This window comes from Heterocephalus glaber, unplaced genomic scaffold (genome assembly GCF_053883595.1).
Source record: "Heterocephalus glaber isolate CG9 unplaced genomic scaffold, H.glaber_assembly_v1.0 deba00001572, whole genome shotgun sequence".
Classification (NCBI taxonomy): Eukaryota; Metazoa; Chordata; class Mammalia; order Rodentia; family Bathyergidae; genus Heterocephalus; species Heterocephalus glaber.
Genome location: NW_028258357.1, coordinates 20,705,855 through 20,720,304, shown reverse-complemented (window position 1 = coordinate 20,720,304; position 14,450 = coordinate 20,705,855). Strand labels below are relative to the sequence as shown.

The 14,450-nt window shown below is 49.1% G+C and overlaps 1 protein-coding gene across 1 annotated transcript; it reads right to left on the bottom strand.

The window, feature by feature from the left end:
• Positions 1-571: 571 nt before the first annotated feature.
• Hsp90b1 (heat shock protein 90 beta family member 1) lies at positions 572-14,230 on the bottom strand. The gene is made up of 18 exons (XM_004844837.4): positions 14,039-14,230; positions 13,369-13,471; positions 12,429-12,570; positions 11,881-11,997; positions 10,447-10,778; positions 7,194-7,305; positions 6,869-6,988; positions 5,968-6,084; positions 4,575-4,712; positions 4,417-4,494; positions 4,254-4,319; positions 3,517-3,786; positions 3,033-3,278; positions 2,576-2,712; positions 2,014-2,092; positions 1,762-1,917; positions 1,208-1,333; positions 572-856 (listed from the first exon to the last, which is right to left on the bottom strand). The coding sequence occupies exons 1-18, from the start codon at positions 14,085-14,087 to the stop codon at positions 827-829; spliced, it is 2,418 nt and encodes an 805-aa protein (XP_004844894.2). The 5' UTR covers positions 14,088-14,230; the 3' UTR covers positions 572-826.
• Between the last annotated feature and the right edge of the window lie 220 nt (positions 14,231-14,450).

Genomic DNA, 14,450 nt, shown 5'->3' with positions numbered 1-14,450 from the left:
CTAGGGATCAAATCCAGGGCCCTGCTGTTGCTAGGCAAGATGGTCAGTCCTAAGTGTATTTTCAGAAAGACATACTCAAGTAGGGAAGCTGGTGATGTCAAAGCGATTACTGCAAAGTAACCTAGAAAACTACCTGAAGGTTATGGGGGCGCCGAGGGGCGGTAGAGAAAGCACATAATAAACACAAGCAGCCCATAGAGAGTACTAGCGTATCAGGAAAATTGTGCCATCTTTAACAAAACTTACAGTACATACACTAGGTTCACAGAATTTGACACACACATGACTGAACGTGCATCCAAGTGAGACCTCTTTTCCTAGTCTGGTGTTCCTAAGTAACAAAGCTGGGTGTGGTGGGACAGACCTGTCAGCTCACTGCGTGGGAGGCAGGCAGAGGCGGGGGCAGGAGCACTGCAGATTTAAGGCCAGCCTAGGGAATTCAGGAGGGAAGGGCTGGAGATGCAGCCCGGGGGCAGAGCGCTTGCCTTGCCTGTGTGAGGCCCTGGGTTCCATCCCCAGTGCCCCAAGGGTGTTCCGTGAGATGCACCATGAATAGAACCAAAACACTGTGTATTTGGGATCTTTTTTATTTTTATACACATGACAAGATTTTACACCAAGAATATTCAGTTAAATAGTACAAATTTACATTCATGAGGAATGTTAAAAAAAAATTCAACTAAAAAATCCACTTCTTCCTGTGACCCACAATCCAACATTTTACAGTGCAGGGGAGATGGGGGTGGGGAGCATCCAAAACAAGTCTCTCTCAAAAGAAATGACTTCACATTCCCTCTCCACACAGGAGCCAATGGCAGAGTGTAATTTACAATTCGTCTTTGTCAGCTGTAGATTTCTGTGAAAACAGAAGAACCAGAGCTCGTTAAACGCCAGCAGAAGGGAAAACAATTGAAGTGGGCTGGGCCAATCTCCAGTATTTCAGCTGGAGTTGCAAAGTAATTTACAACCTACAAACCAGATCACTGCCCCCTGAACTTTAGATATAATTTAAAATTGTAGGAAGGCACATAGAAACACTGCGGGCTAAGGGAAACACTGCTTAAAACAGGTCCAGAACGGCTGTGTGAAATAAATGAACACAGAATGGAAGAGTACATACATTTCTAAAGACTGCCTTCCTCAAGCTTCTGACTCTGTATGTTCCCTGCTCCATCCCGCACCGAGAACGATGCGCATCACTACCTACCTTCACTGTCTCCTGCTCTTCGTCATCCGCACCTGCATCCACTTCTTCTTCTTCGTCTTGCTCAGTGTCCTCTTGCTCCGTGTCTTCCGCTGTGTCTTCCGGCTCTTCCTCTGGTTCTTCTTCAACCTAAGGACGACACCCACCAGCCCACTGGAGCCTGGGAGTGATTTCACTGTGCCCAGCTGAATGCAAGATCACCAAGGACATTGTTCCTGTTTATTCAGAGCCCAGTAAATCCTCTCTGCTAACAAAGGGAGGTGGCGAGACCAGAGATATGAAGAGAGATCTCATTAATCTATGCAGTGCCTGGCAAAATGGGGACTCAAACTATTAAATAAACTGTTTCAAACTGGAGAAGTTAAGCCAAGTTCTCAAGAGTATGAGAAACCTAATTTTAAAAAAACCGATATAGTCCATACCCCAATATAAGCAACACATCTTGTTTTGCTTTTGCAGTGCTGGGACAGAGCCCAGTGCCTCACTAGGCGAGTGCTCGCCTGCTGAGCCACATCCCTACACTCAGGGAAAGCCCAGGGAGGGCTGGGCACACAGACCTTTGCTTCCGGGTCAATGTTTAGACTGAGGCGAAGCATTCTTTCTATCCTGTCTCCATAGGCTTTGGTGTCTGGTAGTAGATATCCTGACCGAAGAGTCGCCGTTTCAAACAGAACCACAGCCAGATCCACAACGGTTTTGTCATCCTCGTCTTCCTAGGATGGAAGTGATTGCACTTGATTAAGACTAAGACATACAGGGTATTCAGATTCGAAAAAGATGCAGAGAAGGACGGCTGCAGCACTGCTCACCTTAATGCGCCGGAGCATGTCTCTGATCAGGGGGTGCCTGGGGTTGATCTCGAATGTTTTCTTCTGGCTGGCATAGTAGCTGTTAAAGGACAAGGTGAGGATTAGCCAAACGTCGCTTGTTAGGGTTCACATTCCTTTGTTCTGTTAATAATTACAAAAATAACTCTGAGAAAACCCACAGCACCGCTGAGCAGATGAACTGACTCAGGGTCCCGTCATCCCCTCAACTCAGCCTTTTACTGAACCCAACAGACATGCTCTGAAAGGCACTGCCCTTCACTTGGGATTCAGACTTTAGTCAGATGACAGAAACGAGATGCATCTCACACTGGTGATACATGCTAATTACGACATTCTGACAATCTAACGCAAAGTAAAACCAGTATATGTAACAGACAATTTCCATTTGTATCTAAAATACTGTAAAACAGAATGGTGAATGAAGGCCTCCCTCCTTTACGAGGAGCCCGACGCTAACTTGCTGGTGTCTGCCCAGGGCAGCACACACACTTGCCCCTGTGTAGAGGCAGGTGGGACGGCCCGCACTATCCCCAGGACTTACTTTGTGGAGATGTCCTTGCCTGTCTGGTACGCTTGTGCTTTCATGATCCTCTCCATGTTGCCAGACCAGCCATACTGGCTGGCCACGAGGGCACATGGAGACTCCGTCAGGCGCTGCGACACCACGGCCTTTTCAATCTGGGGGTAGAAGGCCAGTTAGACACTGGTGAGGATCCACAGGGACGGTCGCCCAGGGACTGCATTTCAACTCCTAAGACTCCAGGGGCAGGCCATCGAGGGAGGTTTCGGCCAGGTTCAGGCTTTAAGAGCCACTGTCCCCAATATCCTGAGTTTTTCAGTCAGAAGTAAATCCTTCAACACCAACTTGCACTCTAAACCAAGCCCTACGTATTCCCAAGACCAGTTTTGATGGTTTAAGGTAACCAGTTACAGATGATTTGTGCCCCCCCCCCCCCCCCCCGCCACGGTTTGACAGCTCCCAGCTGCCGGAGAAATACCTTGTCCTTCAGGGCCTTGTCTTTCATCCAGTTCAGCAGAGGCTCAAATTCCTTCTCGGTTGCTTCCCGACTCTCCTTGGTTTTCTCGCTCTCATCAAATTTCACTCCTTCCTTGGCAACGTTCTGAAACCTTTTCCCATCAAACTCGGGAAGGGCCTGGATGCAATATTCGTCCACAGGCTCCGTGAGGTAAATAACCTCGTAGCCTTTCTTCAGAAGCCGCTCAACAAAGGGAGAAGATTCAGCCTACAAAATGAAGGGGAGCAACAGAGCTTTTTTTCCAAGTCTGGCCTTGGCGTATGTTTTTCTCCTAGACATAGTTCCATAGCACCAAGAGCCCCAACAGAGGGGTGAAGAATTAAGAGGCGACTTCCCAATCCTCTGCACTACTCCAGTCACACAATGAACTTTCCCTTTTCCTCTCAAGAGCTGCTAGAAAACCCCAGCTACCTCCCAAGATCCCAGATGGCTGGACTCCAATCACCTCTTTCCTGCTGGATCCGGCCATGAAGTAGATTTTATCCTGTTTTTCCTTCATTCTCTCCACATACTGATCTAGACTGGTAATGTCGGTCGGGTGATGAGAAGACTGGAACCGAAGAAGTTTAGCAAGGCGAGTGCGGTTCGAGTGGTCTTCGATCACACCGAGCTTGATGTTGGTGCCGAATTCTTTCCAAAAAGTATTACTGTATTTCTCATCAGCAATCTTCTTGATCATGTCCAGAGTTTTACGGACAAGCTTCTTCCTAATCACCTGAAGAAGATGAAAGAGGAACGATGAGAGGCGCTTACCTCAGAGCTCTGGGAACAGGAGGCCCTCGGAGCAGTGGTGACAGAACGGGGCCACCGACCGGGGTGGGAGGGTGGAAGACGCCCACGTCAGCTCAGCGGCTCAGCTGAGACAGAACATTTTGGACGTTAGCACGGTAAGAGCCAGACACTCTCCAATCTGAACGAGTGAGCAAGTGGGGTGTTTCTGAATAAAAAAATTTAAGTTATGAAGGTGCTGGAGGAAAAGATTTAATGAAGGTTTGAAAAGCAGGTGGCTATGTGATAAAGTCTGTCTTTCAACTTTTCTACACATGTACGTGTCAGCATGAAATGCTGGGGAGGAGTCGGACCCCAAGATAGGGAAAGCCCGGGAGAGCAGCTCGTGAATGGCGCAGCCCCATCCTCTGGGCCCGCAGGCAACAGTAGCCCCGGTGCCCTCCCCAGCCTCACCTTGAGCAGCTTGTGCTGCTGCAGAGTCTCTCGGGACACGTTCAGAGGGAGATCGTCCGAGTCCACCTGCGGTCAGCAAAGGAGAGTTCAGCGAGGGCCAAGAACACTGTGGCAAGGCCAAACTGAACCCCGGGGGCCCAGACCCCAAGCTCCAGGTACTCACCACACCCTTGACGAAGTTCAGGTACTTGGGCATCATATCGTGGAAGTCGTCCGTGATGAACACTCGGCGCACGTACAGCTAAGGGCAGACCACAGAAGTCACTTTCCGAAATCACACTCGCAAATTTCCCATGCAGCTTTTGCTGCGTAACAACCTACCTTAATGTAATCGCTCTTCTTAGATCCATACTCGTCAAAGAGGCCACGCGGGGCAGACGTGGGCACAAACAAGATGGACTTGAAGGTCACCTCCCCTTCGGCAGTGAAGTGGATGTAAGCCATTGGGTCATCGTTTTCCTGTAGAAAGGCGAGGCGAAGCTGTTCATTTGGTAGCACAAGCATTTAAGGGTCAGCAAAAAGGTCTCTTACCAAAAACAAAGGGGGACGGGACGGGGTGGCCCAGAGAGAAGCATGACTAAGACTGCAGCCTAATCAGCTGAGGCAGGAAAGGACACCAGCCTAAGTGACAGAGCTGCGCACACTGCTGAGCAGTGGCCATGAGGCAGACAAACGGCCAGACCTGCTATGGGACCCCCATCAGGCTGGGCCCTCCAAGGACCAGTCTGGATCGAGACACGCTGTTACACCATGCAAAACACATTCTGAACACAGTGTAAATTAAGAGAAAAAGAATGTAAAATGTCTCAATTTTTATGGTGGGTATGCTGGTATTAAAATTTATTTATCTGTCCCAATTTTTGTGACTTCTAAAAAACTTAAAAATCACTTATATGGCTCATCGTGTGCTTCTAATACAGCTGTCTGAGTAAGTTTATATGCATTAGATCTGGTAGAGTCCACGGAGATAACATTGGAGGGGGCCGAAAGAAAGTTTCAGTGTTGAAACTCTCAGTATACAGAGAGTAAAGAAGAAATATGATCATAGACTATTCAGTTTTATTTACTTATGCTAAGTTTTAAAACATTCCATTAGTGGGCCAGGGATTTAGCTCAGTGGTTCCGCTGCCTGCCTCAAAAGCGCAAGGTCCCGAGTTCAATCCCCAGTACCAAAACCAAAACCAAAACCAAACCCCATTCCATTACTTGTACAAAATGCTGTTTGGGTAAACATTAACTTAAAGCAATCTTCATCAACATTAAGAAGTGATTGGTTTAAAAAAAAAAAAACAGGCAAAAAATAAATTTGGAAATTATTGTATGACCTTGAAACCTGTGTAAACAAGCTCTTTAAAGATACTCTAAAAGCTATTCAGTAGCACTTCATATAAGGGTTTTAGGGTTCTGGAAACCAACTGTTCTCAAAAGCTGTCTCAAATGAGAGAATCTCAAAAATTCACATGAAATTTACATGTGATTTCAATTATGACTCCATCAATCAAGTGTGTTTCGATACATGACTATATCATGTGCATGCCAAGAAGCAGACATATGCTAGTCATCCTAATGGCTTTTTTTGAACCTTCTTACTGGGAAAAAATGGGGCTGGGCTGTCTCAATCACGGGCACATGCCACATCCAAGCCAACTAACAGGGTGATGTTTTGGATACTCATTAATAACCAGAAGCTAGGGAATTCCAACTTAGTGTTTACCTTTGAAAATGATTTGTAGAAAGCTTTGTATTCATCTTCTTCTACTTCTTTTGATGGTCTCTGCCATATTGGTTTGATATCATTCATAAGTTCCCAATCCCATACAGTTTTTTCAACCTGAAGTTACAATACTTGGTTAGTCTCTCTTAGCACTCATCAGTAGTTAACTAGCCAGTAACCATAACCTCACTAGGCTTCAAGAGTATGTAAACCCTAAGGATATCTGTTAGCTAGTTTGGCTCCCTCACTTTAAAAGTGAAGTCTCTCTCTCAATATTTAGTCAATGTTTAATACAAAAGCCAACCAGTTAACATAATAACTGATAAAAGCCGATTAACTAAGATGGATTTTGAATTTTTCCCCCCAGAGCCAGGGTCTTGCTGAGTTGCCCAGGTGGCCCTTGGACTCACAATCTTCCTGCCCCAGTCTCCTGAGTGCCGGGAGAAAAAATCTGATGGGTGGGGATTTAGCTCAGCAGCAGAGAGCACGGTCCTGGGTTCCACGGCCACACCCACACAACTGAGGTTAGAATGTTACTATATATCCCCACTTTGTAACTTAAAGTCAACATTTTTTAGTAAGTATTCCTCAACTACCTGCAATACTTCTACTTCCTCTGCCACCTGAATAAGCCAGTTAATCCTACAGAGCACGCAGAAAGCTCCCTAGAACTTTAAAGCCCAGAACACACCGCTGCCAGTCCTGCGGAGTACAGAGAAGCAGGAGGCTCTCGGGGAGACGGGCGCTCATGATTTTAATGTTCTACAGGACAACACACACAGCACAAGACTCGCCACAGCCGGGTTGCGCACCCTGGGCCACACAGGCAGAACTTCCGTAACCGAAGCCTCTCTCCTGGGCCGTGCACACAAGGACTTGCAGACCACGGAACCAGACTTACTTTCTTAGTTTTGGGCTTCTTTTCTTCTTCCTCCTCCTCTACTGCGGCTTCATCATCTGATTCTTCTTTCTCTTCTTTTGCTGCTTCCTCTTCTTCTAGGGGCTCCTCGACAGTTTCAGTCTAAGCAGGAAGTATAATTATGGTTAAGCTCATTTGTTTAATAATTCTGATGTTGTCTACAGAATATAAAATATCACAGCTCAATACAGGTCTTTAGTAAAAAAACCCCAAGAGAATCCTTAAACTGAATCAAGCCACATCCTTTTAGTGGTAAGCGCTTAAATCTATGCCAAGGTAATGCACATTTTAATGAGCACTGATTTACCTTGCTGCTCCATACATAGATAGGGAAGTTTATGAACTGTGAATACTTTTTGACGAGATTTTTAATTGTATCCAACTCAAGGTAATCAGACGCTTCTTCTTTCAAGACAAGGCTGCAAGGAAAACAAGCCATTCAGACACCCAGGGTTTAGAAGATTGGATTTTAAATTCCTGCACACTCATGTTGTGAGCCAGCCGTTCCGCCAGCCAGGATGCACCATCACGCTAACAATGTTCCACCAGCACAGGGCTGTGCGCTGCACCCACCACACGGGTGGACAGGGAAGGACGGACCCCTGCCCGCCCTCCCTCCAGAGGAAACGGGCTCAGCTTCCATAGAAAATGCCAATGTCCCAACGTGGTGGGACAGGTTGAGGTTCTGTCACCGGCCACTGACAGGGCATCCTGCCAAGAGAATGTACCTGCGGCCTCTCTTGCTTTTAACTTTCTCCACGTTAAGAGTTCTTAAATCTTCAAGTAGGAGCTGGGCATGGTAGTGTGCGCCTGTGGTCCCAGCTGCCTGGGAGGCTGAGGCAGGATAGCGGGAGTACAGCAGTTCAGGGCCAGCCCAGGCAATACAGAGACAGCCCTGTCTCCAAACCCAACCAACCAAACCTTCAAGGCTGGGGCCGTGGCTCAGTGGGAGCACACCTGCCTGGCCTGTACAGGCTCCTGGGCTCAGTCTCCAACACTGTCCCCCAAAGCGGGCGGGCGGGAGGATAAACCTTCACGTATGAGAGGAACCTATACTTAGCATTTGGACTGACTGCCTACATCCTAGAAGGCAGTGTTTCCTGTCCCCTCGTCACAGGTGTTGCTTAGTTAGGTGACTGCGGTTAGCGCTTTCCCTGCACGGTGGCCAGTGCTCACATGTCCAGTCCTCCAGTCACGTGGCTTGGCTGACAGAACACCCCCACCGTCATGTGAAGTCCCCCTGGGCAGTGCTCTGTTCCTGTCTCTTCTCCCCTCAATACTCTTCTTCCTACTCAGCTGCAGACCTCGCCTCCACCTGTCCAGCCCAAGACAACGTGCTCCCAGCTAGGCCTACGACGGTCAATCATGGTTGCTTCTGCATCAAACATGGACAGATTTTTCTCTTGTCATCGTTCCCTAAGCTACTACTTCTATAGCATTATACTGCATTAGATATCATAAGCAATCCAGGTATGATTTAAACGGGATACACGCAGATTCCATGCAAATACTATGCCGTTCATAGAAGGGGCCCAGCACGGTGGATTTTGGTACCTGTGGGGTCCTGGAACCGATGGCTGATGGACCCTAAGGGATGTACGTGCCTTTCAGGGAGGCATCACCCGAGTGCAGAGAGACTGTGCCGGACAGCAGCGGGCAGGGCAGCACCTGGCACTGTCCTCCCCCCACACTCAACACCAAGCATTTGCAGGCTGAGGGGGAAGCAGTGTGTGAGGGGAAGGATGGCTTTAAAATCTGGGGGGTCTCTGAGGCCGCAGAGCTCCTCCTGCCGAAGCGGGACAGGTGTCCTTCTCCCCAGGCAGCCCCGGACTCGGTTCCTCAGGCCGGTCCTGCCCTGGCTCCTGGGATGTCAAGCTTGCTCTGCTTGTTGCAGCGCTACTTAGGAGGGGCCTTCCGTAACCTGCACTGAAGGCAGGGAGGCATCGTCCCCCCCCCCCTTTCTGGCACGTGTCACTGTGATGTTCTGTCAGGGTTTCGCCTCAGGGGAGCCACATGACAGCGGGACTGCACCTATCTTATTCTCCCTCCAGGGGGCGTCCCAGCACCTAAGGGCATCCGCTCCAGTGTCTGGCCAGCGAATGAAGGCCAACGATGGAGGGCAAGGCTGCTCAGGGCTGTCTCAGGTCAACCACTGCCAGTGTGAACTGCCCAGCCTGCAGGCTCGGTCACCGGCCCGCCGTGTTGGCCTGGGGATGAAGGGTCAGCAAGGGGTCTGCCCCATGGAGCTGGTCTGCAGCGACTGCCCCTGCCCTCAGCGTGTGAACACGGCCCGGGACACCTTCCTCTTCCTCCAAGAAGGACCTGCCACCCGCCTCCAGTACCTGGCACCCAGTCCTAGAAAGAGAGGGTGGGTCAGAGCACTTAGTGAAGCTGGAAAGGGCATCGTACCAGGGAAAGCGCTAACAATAGTCACCTAACTAAGCAACACCTGTGACGAGGGGACAGGAAACGCTACCTTCTAGGATGTAGGCAGTCAGTCCAAATGCTAAGTATAGGTTCCTCTCATACGTGAAGGTTTATCCTCCCGCCCGCCCGCTTTGGGGGACAGTGTTGGAGACTGAGCCCAGGAGCCTGTACAGGCCAGGCAGGTGCGTGCCCACTGAGCCACGGCCCCAGCCTTGAAGGTTTGTGGTACTGGGGATTGAACTCAGGATCTTGCGCTTGCCAGGCAGGCGGTGACACCACTGTTGCTAAACCCCCGGCCAGCCTTGAAGGTTTGGTTTGGTTTGGACACAGGGGCTATCTTTGTATTGCCTGGGCTGGCCCTGAACTCCTGCATTCAAGCAGGAATCCTGACTCCTGTCTCAGCCTCCCAAGCAGCTGGGACTACAGGAGCACACCAGCATGCCCAGCTCCTACTTAAAGGTTTAAGAACTCTAACATGGAGAAAATTAAAAAAAGACGCTGCAGGTACATTCTCTTCCTTGGCAGGATGCCCCAGTCAGTGACCTGGGAGAGAATTTCCTCACCTCCAAAGTTGCTAAAATGAAGAAAGGCAAAAAGCTTCCCAGCGATTTCATAGCCTGCAAGGACCAAGAGAGGTACAGGGCAGGAATCTGACTCACTAAGAAGAGCAACAGTTAACTGCTTTAAAAGAAATCTAATTCCAATTTGCTCAACTTGCAGACATCCTCGAATGAGTCATTTTTGCTAACATTCATTCACATTTTTAAAGCCCCTTCTCTCTCACCCTGGTTTCTGCAGTCCAAACCCAAGCCCAGGACCAACTGCAGATCTTGTGACTGCACCATGGCTTCCGGCCTCCATCCAGCCTAGAAGCTCAGAGGCCCCTCCTCTAGGAGGCCGACATCTGCCTCCTCCCCTGAGGCTGACACCCCTACTCTATGCTCTCCATGTCCAGCAGCACCCAGAATTCTCTGCACCCGGCCCTTGGCAGGCCCTTAAATATTTCTTCCAATCAGGACAACTCAATCCCTCATGTTCCAGGCAAGGAAATTAGGTCCAGCTAAGCCCTCTGTTCAGAGCACCAGAACCGGGCATATGGCTCCTGATTCTCATTAGGAGCCAGTAATACTCACGTAATTGTTGTTCCCCGTCCCAGGGTGTTTCCTCTAGGGTCAGCAATTACTGAAAATTCATTGGAGTCCGATTCCCAGATGTGCTGGGTGTCATTGTTGTGTTTTGATGTGACAATAACCTTATCTGCCACAAGGAAGGCGGAATAGAAGCCGACGCCAAACTGGCCGATCAGTTCAGAGGTTGACTGGCCATCTTCTTGGGCCTCAGTCATTTTATTTAAAAATTCACTTGTCCCAGATTTGGCTATGGTACCGAGGTTTTTAACCAACTCTTCTCTGGTCATTCCTACACCGGTGTCCGTGACGTGCAGCAGGTTTTTCTCTTTGTCACACTGAGGGTGAGACAAGAACCAGATCGGTATTCCTGTGTACTGCCCTGCTGCGCCAACAGCAGACCCTATGCGGCTGCATCAACATAAGAAACTATGTAGATCTTATTCTCATCTGAGTATTTTATGGCCTTTCTAGAAAATGCAAATCTTTCAAGTACATGTATCTTTCTTCACAAAGACTATTTTAAAGTTCAGCGTATTTGAGAGAATATAAAAGCAGCAAAGAAGGGCCAGGGATTTAGCTCAGTGGTTCTGCTGCTTGCCTCCAAAGGGCAAGGTCCTAAGTTCGATCCCTGGCACCAAAAAACAAAACAAAACCCCAAAACAAACAAATAAAAGCAGCAAAGACTAAATGTCAAAACAGGTCGAGACTAAGTAAAACTAGTTTTATCACCACCCCATGGAACCCAGAGGTCACACATAAGGGGAAAGTGCTCTACTACTACCTACATCCTCAGCTCTCAGTAAGTTCTGAAGGGGGTAAAAAACCAGAAAAATAAAATTTGATGTCCACTTCTTTGATAGGAAGTAAAAGGACTCCAAACTTGAGGGACTCCTGTATTTGGATCTGGTAATCCTTCATGTTCTTCCCTGAATATTCCTGGCTCTGTCTCCAGAAACATGGTAGGACTGCAACTCCTCTATGAGCAGGTGAGGCCACGTGATTAACTGAGGCCAGAGTCCCAGGTGGGAGTCAGGAGTGCAGCTTTCAAGCTGAGCCTCTAATTGGCATGCGACCCTCTTGAGCTCTCTCTGTACCATAGCAACCAGCTACACTCCAGATGGCTGCTTGATCAGCCCCGGCAGGAGGATGAGGGCATCGCAGCCCTCAGAATGACTTAAGCCAGGGCTTGGCCAACCTTCCAGTAAAGGGCCAGGCAGTATTTTCAGTGATTACTGCCACTGTAGTCAAAAGCAATCATTAATAACATACACACAGATACGGCTGTGTTCCAATAAAACTATAAAAACAGGCAAAGTCAGATCTGGCACACAAGCCAGTTTGCTGACTCCTAAGTTAACCACAGAGCCTTGAGGGTCACTTGTCCCCAGCCTATATGAATTCTCTATCTTTTTAAAGAAGAAAATGTCTTAAGTTTACCTTAATTTTGACCGTCAGTTCCTCATTTCCAGAAAGCGCATTCTCATCAGTTAGTGATATTAGCCTTATCTTATCTAGAGCATCTGAAGCATTTGAAATCAGCTCTCGAAGGAAAATCTAAATGGAAGCCAGATTGAATACTCTTAGATTAACTTTAAGATGACAGTGTCAAGTCCACTCCAATAAAATTTCTTATGGTTCAGGGATGGTTTTACTGTCCATGAAAGGAGGTACAACCCCCCACATAAAATACTGTAGTAAATGTAAGAGACACCCAAATGGTAACAGTAGTCAACACCAGTGTCCTACCAGTAATCTTTGGGCATGCAATACACGAAAATTTAAGTTTGTGTGACTACACTCAAAACACAACTACAGTACTTACCAGGCCATGAACACATGTGGAAGGGAAAAATAAAAGGGAAGAAATGTCTTACATTTTTTTTGTCCATATCTATCAGTAGTAATTGTTGTACATATTGGGCATTTAAGCTTTGCTAACTAGTTACTTTAACTATTACTGAAATTTACCACATGTAACTGCTTACCTCTTTATTTTTATACAATGAATTGATGATAAGTTTCATCATCCTGTTAACTTCAGCTTGGAAGGCAAACTTTTCAGATTTCTCTCTAAGTTCTCGTATTTGTGATGCATTTAATCCATCCAATTGTATGGCTTCTTCCTCTCTAGGGAAATTGGTTTAATAAGCAAATATTTAGTTCTCTTCAAAAATACAGGCTCTGTGATGAGGGCACAAGAGGCCTTTGAAGGCTCTTAGGGTTAAGAGAGTAAAATGGAAATCTTTATAAAGCATCACTAATAAATAGGCCAACTCATAACAGTACTATAACTGGGGCTGGGGATTTAGCTCAGTGGTTTCACTGCCTGCTGTGCAAGCGCAAGGACCCGAGTTCAATCCCCGATACCAAAAAAACCAAAGCAAACAAAAAACAGTACTATAACTGTAGCAACTGAGTTAGATATACTTAGTTCTTAAAAATCACCCGAAAAATAAATCCAATTTTCCTTTATGAAAAAGCAAAGTCCTAATCATGCATGCTCAAGTAAGGATGTCAAAACTGTCACTAAGATCCAAGAAGTCAAAATACTGCTAAGTATTCACAACGCGTACAAGACCAACTGAGTCTTTCCTGAGGTTCTACAGCATTTGTAGCACCAGTATTCTACAATACAGCTATCCAGGAGTTTTAAACAATCACTGGGGGCGAGAGGTTGCTGGGGGTTGAACCCAGGGCCTTGGGCGTGCTAGGCAAGCACTCTCCTTGGGCTTCATTCCCAACCTCAGCCAGTTTTGGTGATCAGTTGCTCCTAGGGGCAAGTTAGGAACTAGAGGAGATACTCGTGCATCTAACTGCATGCCGGGAACATTTTTTCTATATTTAAATACGGGACGTCACAATCTGGCCCCTTGGAGAAGAACCGATCCCACAGCCTTATCGATACAGTTTCAAGGGAGCACAGACCTCTGTACTACTTCATCATCTGTCCTTGAGCCTTCGCGGCTTTTACCCAGGTCCTCTTCTACGGTGCCATCCACATCGACTTCATCGTCAGCTCTGACCGACCCTGAGGAAGGTTTAACACACGAAAACTTAACACTGAGTTCGATACTTGGCAGAAGGAGTAAGATCAACCAGGCCCGGGGCAGTGGTTGGTTGCAAAACTCGGCTGGCAAATAAGGGCGGCGGGATGGAGGAGTCCCGAGTCAGCACCTCCGAGCCGAGCGCGTGCAAGCGGGTCCCTCCGGCCCTGACCCGCACGTGCCGCACAGACACGGGCTCCGAGCAGACCGCGCCGAGCGTGGGCTTCCTTTGAGGGGTCAGGACGCAGCCGGCGTCTGTGCAACTTCCGGCGAGGGCACTGAAATCAGGCCCCGGGTCCGAGAAGGGAAGGGCGCCGGGGCCCAGTTCGCAGGGTCAAAGGTCGCGGCGGCGAGGCCGACCCCGCGCGAGGGCCCCGCCGCCGCGACCCGCGGGGCTTAAGGGACCGCAGTTGTCCTGCTTCCGGCCGAGGGAGGCAGGCAGCCCGGGGCTCTCTCGAGGTCAGGGGCGGCCCCTCCCGGGATCGACGCCCCCAGAACCTTCGAGAAGCGGCCGCGCCGGAGGGGGCGGCAGGTCCCCCAGGGCCACTCACCGAAGGTCAGCAGGACGCAGCACAGGCCCAGCACCCACAGGGCCCTCATGGCGTGGCCGCGGAGTCTCACGTCCCCTTTGATCGCAGGAGCCGCCTCCGCCCCCCCACCCCAGGCTCGGGTCCTCACACCTCCAGCCTCGCGGTCCGGTCCGCCCACTACACCCCAAGCAGCTCGGGCCGCTTTTCACCCCCACTTATCGCGGGCGGGGGACGGGAAACACGAACCCACCAATCGCGCCGCACCACGCACCCTCTGTACCCAATGGGAACGCGAGGGGGGGACTGCAGTTCACCAATCGGAGCTGTCCAGGTGCGGTAGCTGAAGCCCGAAGCGTGGCTCCTTCCGATTGGTCTCGTTTAGCAGCTTTTGTCCAATCACATGGCTCCGCGGGCCCCTCATACGCGAGACCGC